The 19,671-nt window shown below is 43.5% G+C and overlaps 1 protein-coding gene across 24 annotated transcripts in view; it reads left to right on the top strand.

Annotated features, from left to right (window-relative positions):
• nrxn3a (neurexin 3a) overlaps positions 1–19,671 on the top strand; it is a 433,709-nt gene that overhangs the window by 88,164 nt on the left and 325,874 nt on the right. For 20 of the 24 annotated variants that reach the window (XR_006769933.1, XR_006769930.1, XR_006769931.1 and 17 more), the window contains exons 6-8: positions 1,982–2,283; positions 3,772–3,795; positions 5,114–5,275. Coding sequence is in view for 20 of the 24 variants with exons in the window: in XM_045718507.1 (XP_045574463.1) it covers positions 1,982–2,283; positions 3,772–3,795; positions 5,114–5,275 (488 nt within the window). In the remaining 4 variants the exon portion in view is untranslated. The remainder of the gene's footprint in view (positions 1–1,981; positions 2,284–3,771; positions 3,796–5,113; positions 5,276–19,671) is intronic. The other 4 variants (XM_045718488.1, XM_045718494.1, XM_045718485.1 and 1 more) reach the window with 1 other exon arrangement.

Raw genomic sequence — 19,671 nt, 5'->3', positions numbered from 1 at the left:
TAATGGATGAGCTCTAACATCTGGTCTGGCCCAGTCTTTAGTTAAAACAACACTTGCGTTAATTAATCATTGATCACAGGAGCCTATCAGGAGAGGCGTTAGGAGGTGTGGTGGTATCTGTGATGTCAGGTTGCCTGGCCGACCTGGAGATAAGATGGGGGGGGTAGTGTTTGCTTGGCTAATCAGTTTGTAATTGGTTAAGTCAGGTGGACCATTGATAAAATAGGTTTGAACCAACTTGTGCAAATGTATGTTTCTACATTTTTGGAATGCAAGTGAAAACTGCCTTTTTCTCCAGACTACCGTGCTGTTGCACCCATCACAAGATAATGGATGTAGCCTCGAGGAGAGTACATTTAATAATGAATGTTGTTTATTGTTTGGTGCCAAATCGGTGTGCTAAAGTGCCATGTCTAACACAATGGTGTATTTACTCTGTGAATTAAGATAAGTACTGGAAGAGTTTGCTGCTGTATAACAACTGGAGGAATGCTACTGCAACTCATGATGCAGTGGTTTTCTCTGTCAACATCCCTGCTGACACATTCATAGAAGGCCATATCCAATATGTATATCAGACTTCTGGTAAATACATTTATCAAATACTTTTGAAGACTTGAGTTGCATTTGTTTTAGTTTGCCTAGTACAATAGAACCAGTGGACAGTCCTAAAACTTCAAGCTTAATCAATCACTGTATATTTTAACCAGGTCTAATTCATACAGGAACGTATGCTAAGGTAAATGTAAAGGTTCACTCTGGCTCAACCTGATAGTTAACCTATTGTGAGGTCAAATGACGCTCTCCTGGACCTGCCCTATCAGCTCTGGACCTGAGCTATGCCTTCACATTACCAGACCTCACACACAATGCATAGGTGAAAGTGCCATTTTCACTGTGGAATGGATTCCTTTTGAGGAAATGAGGCCTGAAGACGCTGTAGCCGCTGTATTCAGAGGATGAAAGACGGAAGCCATTTTGTGTCGACCGGGGCCTTATTGAGTATGCAGAGCACATGTTGTAGCCCAGAGCCGGAGACAGCAAGCACTGGCTGGCTCTGATAAATTCCGCCTGGCCTTGGCTAAACCCACACACTCCCCAGCTTCACTTCACTTAGCAGACAGAGAGCTAATTGAAGATGATCTCACAGATAAGTGCTCGACTGCACTCTTTTTCCCCCTTCCCTTCTCCCCACCCTATTTCTTTCATTCTCGCTAGCATTTCTCTCTCTCTCTCTTTTGTTTTATTCTTTCTCTCTCTGTCCTCTGTTTTTGTCACCGCATTTCACTCCTTCACTCTGTCCTGTCCTGTCTCTCTTTTCTTTTGTCTCAATCTCTCCTCTGTCCTCTGTCTTTCCCTCTCGCTTTCTTTTTCTCTCAGCTGCAAAGGCAATGATACCTTCTCTCCTCTCCTCTCTCTCTCTCTCTCTCTCTCTCTCTCTCTCTCTCTCTCTCTCTTTCTCTCACACACACATTCTCACTTTCTCTCTCTCTCTTTCTCACACACACATTCTCACTTTCTCTCTCTCTCTCTCTCTCTCTCTCTCGCTCCTTTTTTTTTACTCTCCTACCTTTTATCGAATTTAAAGCATAACAGGTCTGCCATTTCATAAGAAATACCAATTCAAGTGGTGAGATTAGGCTTCTGATGATGTTTGACAATACCTGTGCATGACACTCTCCAATTATATTTGATGGTCACACTGCCCTGAAACCCAGTCTATCCCATATCTCCTCAGTGTTATTGGTGTCTGTAATGGTCCTTTTTCATGTAGCTCACTAAGTGTGTGCTGGTGGTGCTTTTATTGTGTCTTGAGTACATCGTTAAATGTCCTAGGTATCTGGAGAGTCTTTGTTCAAATAAAATACTCTCGGTTCTCAGTTGTGCGTTCTATATTAGGTTCTAACCTCTCCTTTTTCTCTTTGGTTTGTCTTTATCATTGGGTTCTAACACCTGTTCTCTGCTATCTGCTCCATTGCAGCACGGGAGGAGAACGTGGCCACGTTCCGCGGCTCCGAGTACTTCTGCTACGACCTGTCCCAGAACCCCATCCAGAGCAGCAGTGACGAGATCACGCTCTCCTTCAAGACGTGGCAGCGCAACGGCCTGATCCTCCACACGGGGAAGTCGGCCGACTACGTCAACCTGGCCCTGAAGGATGGGGCGGTGAGCCTGGTCATCAACCTGGGGTCAGGGGCCTTCGAGGCCATTGTGGAGCCCGTCAACGGGAAGTTCAATGACAACACCTGGCACGACGTCAAGGTCACGCGCAACCTGAGACAGGTAATAGTGGCTAGGGAGGGTGAGAGCGGACAGCGCTGTGGTGCTAACACATAACGTGTACAAACATGCAGATATATTCAGGACATTCAGGTCAACTGATACTGTAGGATAGGTGGAAGACACGTATATTTTGTTTATCTTGAATAGATTTGACAGTTCCCAAATATTTTTTATTGTGTTATACATTCTCCTGTTCTTTTAGTTTTTTGGTCCGTTTCATAAATGAAAAAGTTCACAAGAATTTTTACAGTTTTTTTTTTCTTTTCAGTTTTTTCAAGACTGTCTCTATTTTTAACCCCAATGACTTACTATTTTCTAAAGACATGGTTTATTTCATGACTACTTTTACCTACTTTCCCCTATTAATTTTCTCCATATTTTCTGAATTCCAAGAACACCAATTTCCAGTCTGATTTTCTTCGGTCCACTGTTTCTTCGGTCCACCCCTACAATCCTCTCTCTCGCACTCTCTCTCACCTCTCCCCTCTCCCTCCTTCACGTCTTATCGTGGGTGCTGGCAGGGAGAAGCTCCAGCCAACCACGACGACTCCTGTTTACTTCAGACTGATCTCTGTTTAGCTGTAAAATCGCCCACAAACCCACATTACGAAATATTCTAATAGTCAAGGTCCTGTTCCCTTCCACACCCTCAGTGAGAGTTGGAGGGAGGGTTCTGGCTCTAGGCAAGGGGGCAAAAGATAGACTAGGATTTCAACTATGTAAAGAATTGTAGTAATGGTTATCCTTAAGTTATAATAATATATTACAAATTATATTTATATTTTTTGTAAAATACAATAATGCCAAATGTTGTCTCTGACATTTCATTGGAAACGTTTTCATATTACTACTATATTAGTGTTTTTAATCTGATCTCTACTCAGTTTAGGAGAAAGCTCAAAGCTGAAATAGATGCTTTGTGAAGGTGCTGTATGAAATCTAGCTAGTTATATTCCATACAGCTAATTACGCAATCTGGGAAGGGTGTTTCTTTTAAAGGAGCATTATCTCATGGGAAAGTCAAGCAGCTTTTTGGAATCTAAACCAGGTTGATATTCTATGTAAGTATGTATGTTATATCATCACTTCATCAAGGTCAACTCAAGGTTCATCCCTCTACCTATGGAATACTCAGGATTTCAAATTGAGCTATATGCCATAAAATATTTCCCTTTTTCTCTTTTACCCACTTTATCTCTCTATTTATTTTCTTAATTCTTTCTCTCTCTCTCTCTCTCTCTCTCAATCACCCCCTCTCTCTCTCGCTCTCTCTCTCTCTCTCTTTTCCCTGAGAACAAGCTTTTGTAGAAAATCAGAACTCACCACTCATGGAATGAGTCATTGTCCTACTAACTGTTGCCTAACCAGCTATTGTACTAACAACACCTTAACTCTTCATCATTGTTTATTCATTTATTTAATTTAATTTTTTATTAACAACCCCTCTGTTCACTATTTAATTTCCTTTCTTCCCCCTTTTCCTCAAAGCAATCAGGCATTGGACACGCTATGGTAAACAAACTCCATTGTCTGGTAGATATCATTCCAATTTTCCTTTTTTTGGGGTTTGCCGTGTGCTCCTTCCTTCCTTCCCCTCTTCCTTTTTCTTTGACTCTTCATTCTAGACACTATTGTCCCAAAAAATTGTAAATGGGGTTGGTATTTCTTGGCTTTCTTTATATTGGATTCTCTCCGTCCATCGTTCATGATTTGATTCTATCGTTCATCTTTCTTTTTCTCACATTAGCTTCTCTCCTCTTCTGCTTTCCTTTCTACAACTTCTTCCTCTCTATTCCAAAGCCCTCCCAATCAAGTCTTCCTTCAGGGCTGACTGTTTGACTAAAACCTCCTTTGCATTCCCTATGTTTTGGCCGATGACTGTCGACCAAACTGCCAGAAGCTTTCTACAACTGCAAAAAAAGAGGAAAGAAAACCCAAAAGTTCATCAATGGGAGCTCTGACAGTTGTTTCCAGTACACAGTGGCGCATGGCATGCCTAAACTTCACCATCCTTCCCTTCGATCTCACACTATCCTCATCCCTTGCTTTCCCAATAACGTGCCTAGCTAACACTTAACTCACCTGCCATTCACGCTGTCATTTGTGTGTGGTGAATGTTTGTGGAAGTGGCGATTGTGATGCTACACCTCCCTTGAAAACCCCCTCTCATGGCTTTTGGTGTGGTCTGACTGTGTAGTGATTGGGCTTTGGCATGTTCCATCCAGCTGACTTATAGGATAGACCTTGCTTTGTATTAGCACCCCATTCACTCAACTCATCTTGTTATTAAGAAAATAACTAACTACAACATGGCTATGATACTCATGGCTTGTTCATATGTAGAATTAGCAGCACATCCCTTTTTTGCATGCTTGTCAATGTCTCCACTATCCAGATATCAACTCAAACTAAAACAAGCAAAATCTATTTATCCTTGGTGTTGTTGGCTTCCTACTAACCCTTCAAATCTAACCAAATGCCAAATCCCCAAAGAAACCTCATTTACTAACTTGCATCAAAGTTAAAGAAAATATTCCCACTGACATATTTTCTTTATCTGCCCTGGTTGAGCGTAAGAGTTGACGTACATGACAGAAACACAGAGGAATCCAATGACACGGTCCAGGTTTTGGGACTGGGCCACACACTTGAAGCCATTACACTAGCGAGCATTACTAAGACACAATATCGAGACAAAAACCTAGTCCCTGTTAGATTAACCTAAGCATAAACCTCTGCCTACACCCTGACCCCCGTACCCTCCTTTCTCCCCCAAACCCAAGATGGTCATGAGTGGACTTTCTCCTTCCTGGTTCTTCCCGTTGTCTAGGTGACGATATCGGTTGACGGTATCCTGACGACCACGGGGTATACCCAGGAGGACTACACCATGCTGGGATCCGATGACTTCTTCTACGTGGGTGGAAGCCCCAGTACCGCCGACCTGCCTGGGTCTCCTGTCAGCAACAACTTCATGGGCTGCCTCAAAGAGGTGACACTGCTGCAATATGTACATTTACATTCAAGTGGAACTTGCAGGGTTTTAACAACTTTGCAGATATGAAACAAATATCAGTAAAAATACATCAAATTCCCAGTTTATGCTTCAAAACAAACTTTATAAGAGGTTTTAAAAATAGGTTTTATTTGACTCAAAATGTCCTAACTTACAGAAAGGCATTGTTGGCAGAATAGATGGATGCAGTTCAAAGCATGATTAATATACAGTGCATTCGGGAAGTATTTAGACCCCTTGACTTTTCCCACATTTTGTTACTTTACAGCCTTATTCTAAAATGGATTAAATAAAAAATTGTCCTTATCAATCTACACACACTACCCCATAATGACAAAGCAAAAACTGTGTTTTAGAAATGTTTGCAAATGTATTAAAATAAAAAAAACTGAAATATCTTATTTCTTACATAAGTACTCAGACCCTTTGCTATGAGAGTCGAAATTGAGCTCAGGTGCATCCTGTTTCCATTGCTCATCATTGAGATGTTTTTACAGCTTGAATGGAGTCCACCTGTGGTAAATTCAATTGATTGGACATGATTTGGAAAGGCACACACCTGTCTATATAAGGTCCCACAGTTGACAGTGCATGTCAGAGCAAAATCCAAGCCATGAGGTCGAAGGAATTGTCCGTAGAACTCAGAGAAAGGATTGTGTCGAGGCATAGATCTGGGTACCAAAATATTTCTGCAGCATTGAAGGTCCCCAAGAAAACAGAGGCCATCATTCTTAAATGGAAGAAGTTTGGACCCACCAAGACTCTTCCTAGAATTGGTCTCCCGGCCAAACCGAGCAATCGAGGGAGAAGTGCTTTGGTCAGGGAGTTGACCAATAACCTGGTGTTCACTCTGACAGAGCTCCAGAGTTGGTTAGCTAGCAAGAAATGTGAATTGCTTTGTAAGCTAGCTACCTGTGCTGAACTTGAATGACTGTTATCCACAGTTAGCCTATCTGTTAGTTGTCAACAGTGCATGACTTGGGCAGGAGCTCACTGGAGCTGAGTACCGGCACCTCAAATGTTCTACTACTTGAGCTCCTGCACCTCTATAGAATATTAGCTCAAAAGTTTTGTGGAGCTCCTGCACCTAAATGTAAACAGTACCAGCACCAAAAATGAGTACTGGCATCTATTTCAGTCCAAGTCAAGCACTGGTTGTCAATCAAATGTATTTGGCTGGCAGGAAGGCAAGTTCCAAAAACAGGCAAGCTGCAGAAGGATGAGCAGGCTACTATTCCCCATTGTTTCAATGCAATTTTGACAGCCAACTAGCTTAAAGTTTGAGGGTTTATCTAATTTTCCCTAGTTAGATTTTCGCTTATCTCGCTCTGGCTAGCATTATTTGTTGATCTTGTTGTTGATGTGCATAGGCAAATGAGGGAGAGATAGCCTACCTTGTTATGGTTGTTTGATCAACAATAGGACTGTGAAATTTCTAAATGTAAGAGGAGAAATCCATTCAGGTGTATTTTGGGGCTTTTGGCGAATGCGTTCTAATGATCTAAAGTCGCACTGTTGCTGCTGCCTGTAAACACACATTCCAGTTCAAGGTGAATGATGGCAGGCCCGTGTGGCAAATGGCTTATTTGCATGTAGGCCTACTGTAGCTCTGATTGGTTAGCATGCACCGATCTGCGTAAACTCTGGTCCTGGACAAGACAGATGTTTTATTTATTCACAAATGAATGACTATACGTCAATCCCAAACATTCAATGAATTTATAAAAACTTGAAAATTACCATATCTAAGTGCTCGCTTGTCATGAAATGTAAAAAAAAAAAAATCTTCCTGGGTGTGTATTTGAACGATTTTAATTTCATGTTGCTAAAACGCTGTCAGTTCCACTTTAACATTTTAGTCATTTGGCAGTTAGTGCATTCATCTTAAGATAGCTAGGTGAGACAACCACATACCACCACTGTCACATTTGCATTTTAGTCATTTAGTAGAAGCTCTTATCCAGAGCCACTTACAATCAGTGCAGTATGTGAGTCTGTGCTTTACACCAGTGTTTCAAAAATGGCTGGTTAGGACCAAATGGTCCAGTGGGTTACTGTTCAAGCTTGGGTTGAACGTTTGGGAACCGCTACTACGGTACTGTGGGTTCACTAAAATGGGTTGAATATCATAGGTTACTTGTAAAGAGAGTATCTTGCAATGTGTATTATGCTCTGTGGATCCTATGAAATCAGGATTAAATTCAATAAAGCCCATCTAGTTTTGAAGAAGGGAGAGATCAGAGCTTTCAGTATCTTCTGGGAGCCATCTGATCCAATTCACAGTGGTTATTCATTTTCACCCGACATCAAATTGTTGCAGGCGTATTTAATTTTGTTTTTCAATTGTTGGTAAATCATTTGATTACGGCCGCGGACGTCAAGCAGTTGCCTGGATGCAGAGGCTCAGGTGAAGTGATGGGATGGGATTCGTTGACTATGCAGCTGGGTTTAAATCTAACAGGAGAGTAGGAAGCAAAGAGACAGTCTGAAAACGGTCTGTTTGTTCCATTGGGTCTGTTCTGCTCGGAGATGTTTTGATTATGCCAATTTTTTAACAGTGTCACAGTTGCCCTCTGAGCACACATACACACACAGTTCCCTGGAGTTGGTGATGTCATCTTTTAGCGCTTGGCTGGAGACGGTTGCTGCAGTGTGGCAGTATGGTCCTGTATCTCTCTCTGGAGCTGTTCCCTACTGGTACACACACACACAAACATTCACACTTTCACCCCCTGCCCAAACACATGTTCCCACACCCCCTGCCACCTCCTCTCCATATCTCCATCAGAGCATCATGTAGCCCAGGAGATCGGGGGAAATGTGTAGCAGCCATATAATCTCCTTTGCCCTACTTCCTGCTCTGTGCCATGCTGGGCAGGTCTGCCCATACTGACCCAATCACCACTGTATGACTGGGGCCACTAGCTCACCAACACCATGATACACGCGTACATGTATGAACACGCATGGACTTACACAAATGTTCTCACACTTTCACTGGTCCTAGGGAAGTCATTGTTCCCTCAATGTTGATCAAAATGCATTTTGTCCCTATTCCTTTCATTCCATCTCCTCTCAATACATGGGTCAACGACACACACACACATGCAAACATGGCGCGGGAGAGAATAGGGGACGTTTTACGGGCTCCTGCCCATAATGTTTTTGCCATCGTTTCTGATGACTGAAAAGAGTGTCTGGACATCAGAACAGCTATCACTAACCTCAATTTGGACGAGGACTTCTACTTCAATGAGTCGGAGGCAAAATAATGCTGATTAGCCCAATTCTCCAACACTATAGTGGCCGGCGGGTGGAATACCTGACGAGACTATGTCGAAGAGTGGATAAATTACCCCTACACTCCGTTCTATTGGCAAACGTGCAATCACTGGAGAATAAACTGGATGAGCGCCATTCGAGACTATCCTGTCAACGTGATCTGAAGAACTGAACAAGGATTTGAACAAGGAACAAGGCTGAACAAGGATTTGGTAAATATACAGTGCCTTCACAAAGTATTCAGACCCCTTGACTTTTGTTACGTTACAGCCTTATTCTAAAATGGATTTAAAAAATAAAATAATCCTCAGGATTCTACAATTACGTAGAGAAATCTTTGCACATTTATTAAAAATAAAAACATAAATACCTTATTTACATAAGTATTCAGACCCTTTGCTATGAGACTCAAAATTGAGCTCGGGTGCATCTTGTTTCAATTTATCATCCTTGAGCTGTTTCTACAACTTGATTGGCACACACCTGTCTATATAAGGTCCCACGGTTGACAGAGCAAAAACCAAGCCATGAGGTCGAAGGAATTGTCCGTAGAGCTCCAAGACGACAGCATTGTGTTGAGGATTGAAAGTCCCCAACAACACAGTGGCCTCCATCATTCTTAAATGGAAGAAGTTTGGAAGGAAAACCATCACTGCAGCACTCCACCAATCAGACCTTTATGTTAGAGTGGCCAGACAGAAGCCTCTCCTCAGTAAAAGGCACATGACAGCCCGCTTGGAGCCAAAAGGCACCTAAAGACTCTCAGACCATGAAAAACAAGGTTCTTTGGTCTGATGGAACCAAGATTGAAGTCTTTGGTCTGAATGCCAAGCGTCAAATCTGGAGGAAACCTGGCACCATCCCTACAGCGAAGCTTGCGGGTGGCAGCATCAATGCTGTGAGGATGTTTTTCAGCGGCAGGGACTGGGAGACAAGATCGAGGCAAAGATGAACGGCGCAAAGTACAAAGAGATCCTTGATGAAAAACTACTCCAGAGCGCTCAGGACCACAGACTGCGGGAAGGTTCACCTTTCAATAGGACAATGACCCTAAACACACAGCCAAGATAAGCAGGAGTGGCTTTGAGGCAAGTCTCTGAATGTCCTTGAGTGGCCCAGCCAGAGCCCGGACTTGAATCCAATCGAACATCTCTGGAGAGACCTGAAAATAGCTGTGCAGTAAAGCTCCCCATCCAACCTGACAGAACTTGAGAGGATCTGCAGAGAAGAATGGGAGAAACTCTCCAATTACAGGTGTGCCAAGTTTGTAGCGTTATACCCAAGAAGACTCAATGCTGTAATCGCTGCCAAAGGTGCTTCAACAAAGAACTGAGTAAAGGGTCTGAATATTTATGTAAATATGATATTTAAGTTTTTAATTTTTGATACATTTTCAAACATTTCTAAAAACCTGTTTTTGCTTTGTCATTACGGGGTATTGTGTGTAGATTAATGAGGGGAAAAAGGCTGTAACGAAACAAAATGTGGAAAAAGTCAAGGGATCTGAATACTTCCCGAATGCACTGTAAATCTAGCTGTTTTTTCTATACATTAGCAGGACAGAACGGTGGCGTCGGGGAAGCTCAGGGGAGGTGGTGTCGGTCTTTTTGTTAACAACAACTGCTGCGCGATCTCTAATATTAAGGAAGGCTTGAGGTTCTGCTCGCATGAGTTAGAATAACTCATGATAAACTGTAGACCATAGTGTTTACCATCTATATTTTTCGTAGGTGTCTATTTACCACCAAAAAACGATGCTTGCACTAAGACCACACTCAACGAGCGGTATAAGTAAACAAGGAAATACTCACACAGAGGTGGCGATCCTAGTGGCCGGTTACTTTAATGCAGGAAAACTAAAAACCGTTGTACCTAATTTCTACCAGCATGTCACCTGTGCAACTAGAGGTGAAAAGTCCTTTACTCTGCACACAGCGACGCCATCAAAGTTCTCCCTCGCCCTCCATTTGGCAAATCTGACCCATAACTCTATCCTCTTGATTCCTGCTTACTAGCAAAAACACAAACAGGAAATACCAGTGACACGCTCAATATGGAAGTGGTCCGATGAAGCAGATGCAGGACTGTTTCGTTAGCACAGACTGGAATATGTTCTGGGATTCATCCGATGACATTGAGGAGTTTACCACATCAGTCACCGGCTTCATTAATAAGTGCATTGACGACGTCATCCCCACAGTGAATGTACGTACATATCCTAACCAGAAGCCATGAGTTACAGGCAACATACGCACTGAGCTAAAGGCTTGAGCTGCCTCTTGCAAGGAACGGGACACTAATCCGGATGCTTATAAGACCGCTACGCCCTCCGACGAACCATCAAAAAGGCAAAGCATCAATACAGGACCAAGATCGAGTCCTGCTATACCAGCTCTGACGCTCGTCGTATGTGGCAGGGCTTGCAAACTATCACTGATTACAAAGGGAAACCCAGCTGCGAGCTGTCCAGTGACGTGAGCCTACCAGATGAGCTAAATACCTTCTATGCTCACTTTGAGGCCAGCAACACTGAACCACACATGTGAGCACAAGCTGTTCCAGAAGACTGTGTGATCACGCTCTCTGTAGCCGATGTGAGTAAGACCTTGAAACAGGTTGACATTCAATAGCCCGCAGGGCCAGGACGCATGCTCAGAGCATGCGCTGAACAGCTGGCAAGTGTCTTCACTGAAATTTACAACCTCTCCCTGACCCAGTCTGTAATACCTACATGTTTCAAGCAGACCACCATTGTCCTTGTGCCCATGAACGCCAAGGTAACCTGACTAAATTACTACCGCCCCGTAGCACTCACATGAAAGGCTTTGAAAGGCTGGTTGAATGGCTCACATCAACACCATCATCCCAGACATCCCGGACCCACTCCAATTCGCATACCGCCCCAACAGATCCACAGATGACACAATTTCTATTCCTTGGTGTCCACATCACTAAGGAACTATCATGGTCCACACACACTAAGACAGTCGTGAAGAGGGCACGACAATGCCTTTTCCCCCTCCAGGAGGCTGATCAGATCCTCAAAAAGTTATACAGCTGCACCATTGAGAGCATCTTGACTGGCAGCATCACCACTTGGTATGGCAACTGCTTGGCATCCGATTGCAAGGCGATACAGAGGGTAGTGCGTCAGAGGAAAGCCCTAAATAGTCTCTTCTTGCTTCTACCACACAGCAAGCAGTACCAAAGCACCAAGTCTTGGACCAACAAGACCCTGAACAGCTTCTACCCCCAAGCCATAACACTAATAAATAGTTAGTCCGGGTATCTACTGGTTAACTATTTAACTATCTGGTAGGCCGTCATTGTAAATAAGAATTTGTTCTTAACTGACTTGCCGAGTTAAATAAAGGTTAAAAAGAAATTATTACGAAATAAATCTGCATTGACCCTTTTTGCACTAACTCATTTGACTCATCACATACACTGCTGTTACTGTTTATTGTCTATCCTGTTGTCTAGTCACTTTATCCCTACCTATATGTGCATATCGACCTCAATTACCTCGTACCCCTGCACATGGACTCGGTACTGGTACCCCGTGTATATAGCCATGTTATCTTTACTCATTGTGAATTTATTCCTTGTGTTATTATTTTTCTATTATTTCTCTTTGTTTCTCTCTGCGTCATTGGGAAGGTCCCGTATGTAAGCATTTCACTGTTAGTCTACACCTGTTGTTTACAAAGTATGTGACAAATACATTTGATTTGACACACACAAACACACGCACACACATGCAAACCCGCACGTACACAGAAACACTGCTATCCTCCACACTGCACTCCCTGCCATTAACACTAATTTGCCTGCTGGCGATGCTCTTGTCCGTGCCATCAAACGCTATTATGGATAAATGTTTTGTTACCATGGCATCAGGTAGGCCCCAACGTCTCCCGCTATTGAAAACACACACACACACACACACACACACACACACACACACACACTGAAGCGTGACTTGGTAGCCGATTATTATGCCTTACATATGTGGACATAATAACAGTCTTTATGCCTCCTTTATCCTCCATAAGACGTCTTTGTGGTGTTCCTATCAGAGAAACACTGACTAAGAGACAGCTACAGCAGTTCTGTTGAAATAATGTCCAATTCAATCATTGATACTTGTAATGTATTTCTAATCATCATAGAATCATATGTATGTCATTTCTGAATGACAATACTTTTTATTTCGTAGCATAATATAGTTAATGTTTATTTTGTTATTTGAAATCGTTTATATTGTGTTAAGTAAAATGTTTTGTTTTATATAATCATATTCTAAACTGATAAGTATAATCCAATTCATGAATTATTATATGAAAAGAGGTAAAACAATGTAGATGTGATTTGATTATCCATTTTTATATCTGTTACACCTGTTTAACATTTAGTTAAGGTCTTTCCGTTTATCAGATTGCCATGTCTGTGTTACCAACAGAGTGGGATATTTACTCTCTGGAGAAGTTGTCTGATAACCAGTGTGATGTGGAGAAAGGTCGAGTCCTTAGATGACCATGCAGTCACCCTGTCTAAACAGCCCCAGGAAGACGTGTGTGTGTGTGTCTGCCCTCAGATCAGATCGAGTTGAGATTAGCTAGTCTAGCTCTAGCCAGTGGCCTGTGGCTGTCCCCATCCACACTGTCACACTCTTACCCCATGTCAACAACACACACACACACACACACACACACACACACACACAGAAGTCTGACATATAGTACACGATATATACAAATTAGTGGATTCGGCTATTTCAACCACACCCGTTGCTGACAGGTGTATAAAATCGTGCGCACCGCCATGCAATCTCCATAGACAAACATTGGCTGTAGAATGAACTTTCAACGTGGCGTCATAGGATGCCACCTTTCCAACAAGGCAGTTTGTCAAATTTCTGCTCTTCTAGAGCTGCCCTGGTCAACTGTAAGTGCTGCTATTGTGGAAACGTCTAGGAGCAACAGCAGCTCAGCCGGAAAGTGGTAGGCCTCACAAGCACCCAGAACGGGACTGCTGAAGCATGTAGCTCGTAAAAATCGTCTGTCCTCTGTTGTAACACTCATTACTGAGTTCCAAACTGCCTCTGGAAGCAAGGTCAGGCCAATGCATAGTGCCAACTGTAAAGTATGGTGGAGGAAGAATAATGGTCTGGGGCTGTTTTTCATGGTTCGGGCCAAGCCCCTTAGATCCAGTGAAGGGAAATCTTAAAGTAACAGAATACAATGACATTCTAGACGATTCTTTGCTTCCAACTTTGTGGAAACAGTTTGGGGAAGGCCCTTTCCTATTTCAGCATGACAATGCCCCGTGCACAAAGTGAGGTCCATACAGAAATGGTTTGTCGAGATCGGTTTGGAGGAACTTGACTGGCCTGCACAGAGCCCTGACCTCAACCTCATCGAACACCTTTGGGATGAATGGGAACGCAGACAGCAAGCCAGGCCTAATCTCCCAACATCAGTGTCTGATCTCACTAATGCTCTTATGGCTGAATGGAAGCAAGTCCTCGCTGCAATGTTCAAACATTTAGTGGAAACCCTTCCCAGAAGAGTAGAGGCTGTTATAGCAACAAAGGGGGGACCAACTCCATATTAATGCCCATGATTTTGGAATGAGATGTTCGACGAGCAGGTGTCCACATACTTTTAGTCATGCGTTGTACAGTTGACGTTGGAAGTTTACATACTCCTTAGCCAAATACATTTAAACTCAGTTTTTCACAATTCCTGACATTAAATCCTAGTAATCCTTAGGTCAGTTAGGATCACCACTTTATTTTAAGAATGTGAAATGTCAGAAAAATAGTAGAGAGAATGATTTATTTCAGCATTTATTTCTTTCATCACATTCCCAGTGGGTCAGAAGTTTACATACACTCAATTAGTATTTGGTAGCATTGCCTTTAAATTGTTTAACTTGGGTCAAACGTTTCGGGTGGCCTTCCACAATCTTCCCACAATAAGTTGGGTGAATTTTGGCCCATTCCTCCTGACAGAGCTGGTGTAACTGAGTCAGGTTTGTAGGCCTCCTTGCTCGCACATGCTTTTTCAGTTCTGCCCACACATTTTCTATAGGATTGAGCTCAGGGCTTTGTGATGGCCACTCCAATACCTTGACTTTGTTGTCCTTAAGCCATTTTGCCACAACTTTGGAAGTATGCTCGTGGTCATTGTCCATTTGGAAGACCCATTTGCGACCAAGCTTTAACTTCCTGACTGATGTCTTGAGATGTTGCTTTAATTTATCCACTGAATTTTCTTTCCTCATGATGCCATCTACTTTGTGACGTGCACCAGTCCCAATTGCAGCAAAGCACCCCCACAACATGATGCTGCCACCCCCGTGCTTCACGGTTCGGATGGTGTTCTTCGGCTTGCAAGCCTCCCCCTTTTTCCTCCAAACATAACAATGGTCATTATGGCCAAACAATTCTATTTTTGTTTCATCAGACCAGAGGACATTTCTCTAAAAAATACGATCTTTGTCCCCATGTGCAGTTTCAAACCATAGTCTGGCTCTTTTATGGCGGTTTTGGAGCAGTGGCTTTTTCCTTGCTGAGCAGCCTTTCAGTTTATGTCAATATAGGACTTATTTTACTGTGGGTATAGATACTTTTGTACCTGTTTCCTCCAGCATCTTCACAAGGTCCTTTGCTGTTGTACTGGGATGGATTTGCACTTTTCGCACCAAAGTACGTTCATCTGTAGGAGACAGAACGCGACTCCTTCCTGAGCGGTATGACGGCTGCATGGTCCCATGGTGTTTATACTTGCGTACTATTGTTTGTACAGATGAACGTGGTACCTTCAGGCGTTTGGAAATTGCTCCCAAGGATGAATCAGACTTGTGGAGTTGTACAATTCTTTTTCTGAGGTCTTGGCTGATTTATTTTTATTTTCTCAGGATGTCAAGCAAAGAGGCACTGAGTTTGAAGGTAGGCCTTGAAATACATTCACATGTGCACCTCCAATTGACTCAAATGATGTCAATTAGCCTATCAGAAGCTTCTAAAGCCATGACATAATTTTCTGGATTTTTCCAAGCCGTTTAAAGGCACAGTCAATTTAGTGTATGTGAATGTCTGACCCACTGGAATTATGATACAGTGAATTATAAGTGAAATAACCTATCTGTAAACAATTGTTTGAAAAATGACTTGTGTCATGCACAAAGTAGATATCCTAACCGACTTGCCAAAACTATAGTTTGTTAACAAGAAATGTGTAGAGTTGTTGAAAAACAAGTTTTAATGACTGCAACCTAAGTGTATCTGAACTTCTGACTTCAACTGTATGTACAGCCCTGTGTGAGAGCATGGTGCTGGAGTTTGGAAAGCACCCCACCATGTGGAATAAAATGCACACTGCAGAGAGAGAGAGAGAGAGAGAACCTCTTGGCAGCGACAGCTTGTCTCAGGATCTGGGCACCATTTGGTGTTTTACAACATCTTGTGTGGTATTTGCTATTTTCTGTTTACCGTCAGTCCCTGTTTTTATCCAAACACACACTGTGGGAGATTGGTATACACCCATAACATGTGAGGTATTGGCATACAACCTCTAGCAGTATTGCTTTTGTGGTCGTGTCGCTAGGTTGTGACCCTAATAGTATAACAAGAACTCTCACTAACATTATTGACACAGGGTGACACAACCCTCAGTGCCCCCCCATCCCACCTCCACACACACACACACTCCAGCTGCCATCCCTACCCTCCAGTCTCAATGTCTATGCAAATCACTCCTCTTATGCCAGGGGCTAGCGCCATCCTTGAGCAGTGAGTGGTCTGGTCCCACAGACAGAACACACACACAGTGTGCCCCCATACACACGTACATACATACACACACCCAGCATGCCAGGGGTGTGTTGCATCCTTGAGTGGTGTGTGTGTGTCGGTGGTGGTCTGTGCACAGTGGGGACCCGGGGCCATTAATTCCTGGAGAGCGGTGGGCAGGGCCGGCAGGCAGAGATTTATGGGAGAGGCAGACAGCTGTGGATGATTAATACGTGTGTCACCAAGGGCCCCACTCAGCCCAGACACACACACACACACACACACACACACACACACACACACACACACACACACACACACACACACACACACACACACACACACACACACACACACACACACACCAATGCAGGGGCCAGGAGGACGATATGGTGTGTGTGTGATTGTGTTTGAGGGCCAGAAGAGGGCTAGAGGAGCATCTAAATCTAACCTTAACTCCTAACCATAACCCTAAACCTATTCCCTAATTCTAACCCTAACTCTAATTGTAACCCTTAACATAACCCCTAAGCCTAAAATAGCCTTTTTCTTTGTGGGGACCAACTTTTCCTTGTTTTACTATCCTTGTGAGGGCTTCTGATAGTAAAACCCCCCAAAAAACACACGCCCCTCTTAGTAAAGCTGTATTATGAATACTGTGAGGTGTGTGATTCCAATGACGGTTGTGTTGAATGGGGTTTGGCCTTGGTTATACCCCTGTGTCGTTTCTCACACAGCCAGACAGTGTGTTGATGTCCGTTACTCTCTCTGTCAGTCAGAGCGTCTCTCTCTCTTTGAGCGAGTGTCTGGTAGAGGAGATAACAGGCTGATGGAATTCTACTCTCCATATTCAAACACAAGTCATTTTTCATTTCTACATCCACATAGAACACAAACACACACACCTTGGTTATACCCTTGTGTCATTTCTCACCCAGCCAGACAGTGTGTTGATGTCCGTCTCTCTGTCAGTTTGTCTCACCCCCCATCCCACACACACACACACGTGCTTCTGAATCAGTCGTGTGGGCATACCTACAGTGTGTCACACAGACAATTGTTAATAGACAGAAGCTCAGTCTGTGTTTGCGCCTTCTCCTGTCTGTGCAAGAATCAGCGATAACTCACTTACTATCTGTTTGATTCACTTCTAATGCTTTATTCAGCTGGGAAACCTGCCCTCTGCATTTGTACTGCCCTGATTAAACACCTGCCGTGTGTTGAGACCGGCAAGATATTTGACTATGTTTGTAGATGCCTTGCTAAAAGTGACTTGTCATCTTGTCAAGGTTTTCCCTCCGCGAGCTGATCGTTATTTGTATCCAACAGTAATATATTCAGCATTTTATCAGGAGGCAATTGGAGGAATGGGATTAGTAATGTGTAGCTATTGTACTTGTAAAATCAACTGGTCCCCAAGCGCAGGCAGCCTATTGTACTGCAGCTCAGTTTCAAATGTGCCTGAAAAGATTGTCTCGCAGTCATTTGTCTCCGTCAACCTCTATAATCAGTCATACAGACGGGTCGGATGTTTGAATATGAAAAATGGTTAGAATATGAAAGATTGTAGGGAAGGCTAGGGCTACTGTGTATTATATGACATAAATCTCACATTTTTGTGCGAGACAGGTGGTATCAAAAGAGAAAGCAGTCTAAGGAGAATACTAAAACAGAGGATCATTGTGTTTTTAATAATACGTAAATACGAATGTCAAATGGAAAGTATTTGACGTTCGGAGAAGTTACCAAGACAGACAGAGAGAGAGACCGACAAACAGACAAACAGACAGACAGAGAGAAAGAGAGACAGAGAAAGAGTGAGAGAGGGGAGTTGAAATGTCACCGGGCACTGCCTGACGCCTCATCACCGGTTCGGCAGGAATTAGCTAGCTGACATTTTACGTAGACGTCCGCCACCACTCCAGATGACAACGTCGCCTGGCGACCCAAATTGCAAAGTGTCACTTTGTGTCAGACACAGGGAGACGTCTGAGCATCTCACGGCTTGTGATGTCTGGAAATTACAGAGAAGCCGGCGGTTGAAACTTGATTTAGATAATGAAAAATGCTTCAGGTCGACGTGACAATGCAGATAAACGACGACAAACGACAGTGATAATATCGCAAATAATGATAATCACTGTCCAATCAGTGCGCGGAGGGATTTGCAGTGCTCTAGCTGGGGATCTTCAAGGTCGCAGTGAGATGGCCGCGGGTGACAGCTACTGATATCTGACTGAAAGCGATTTAGAGGGAAGCATATGTTGGTTGTTTAGTCTGGGGACTTTAGGGGACAATTGGACAGCTTTATTGTTTGTGTCTGTATTCTGTGTTGTGATTTGTAGCACAGTTTGTGTATTATTTGATGTAGCATGTGTATTAAGTTATAGATTTTGTCTATTGTTTCGCTAACACCCAGCTTCATAACATGTTATGACACGGTCATAACCATGTTATAATGTCATAACAGCTGACATAACTTATCAGCACCTGTCATAATATGGTCATAACACTGTCATGACCCATATATTTACACCTGTTGTGACATTTATTGTGTTGTTTTATTGCTGGTTATTTACATTTACATTTAAGTCATTTAGCAGACGCTCTTATCCAGAGCGACTTACAAAATGGTGCATTCACCTTATGATATCCAGTGGAACAACCACTTTACAATAGTGCATCTAAATCTTTTAAGGGGGGGGGTTAGAAGGATTACTTTATCCTATCCTAGGTATTCCTTAAAGAGGTGGGGTTTCAGGTGTCTCCGGAAGGTGGTGATTGACTCCGCTGTCCTGGCGTCGTGAGGGAGCTTGTTCCACCATTGGGGTGCCAGAGCAGCGAACAGTTTTGACTGGGCTGAGCGGGAACTGTGCTTCCTCAGAGGTAGGGGGGCCAGCAGGCCAGTGGTGGATGAACGCAGTGCCCTTGTTTGGGTGTAGGGCCTGATCAGAGCCTGAAGGTATGGAGGTGCCGTTCCCTTCACAGCTCCGTAGGCAATCACCATGGTCTTGTAGCGGATGCGAGCTTCAACTGGAAGCCAGTGGAGAGAGCGGAGGAGCGGGGTGACGTGAGAGAACTTGGGAAGGTTGAACACCAGACGGGCTGCGGCGTTCTGGATGAGTTGTAGGGGTTTAATGGCACAGGCAGGGAGCCCAGCCAACAGCGAGTTGCAGTAATCCAGACGGGAGATGACAAGTGCCTGGATTAGGACCTGCGCCGCTTCCTGTGTGAGGCAGGGTCGTACTCTGCGAATGTTGTAGAGCATGAACCTACAGGATCGGGTCACCGC

Source organism: Salmo salar, chromosome ssa01, assembly GCF_905237065.1.
Source record: "Salmo salar chromosome ssa01, Ssal_v3.1, whole genome shotgun sequence".
In the NCBI taxonomy this organism is placed as follows: Eukaryota; Metazoa; Chordata; class Actinopteri; order Salmoniformes; family Salmonidae; genus Salmo; species Salmo salar.
This window is presented reverse-complemented; position numbering and strand designations above follow the sequence as displayed.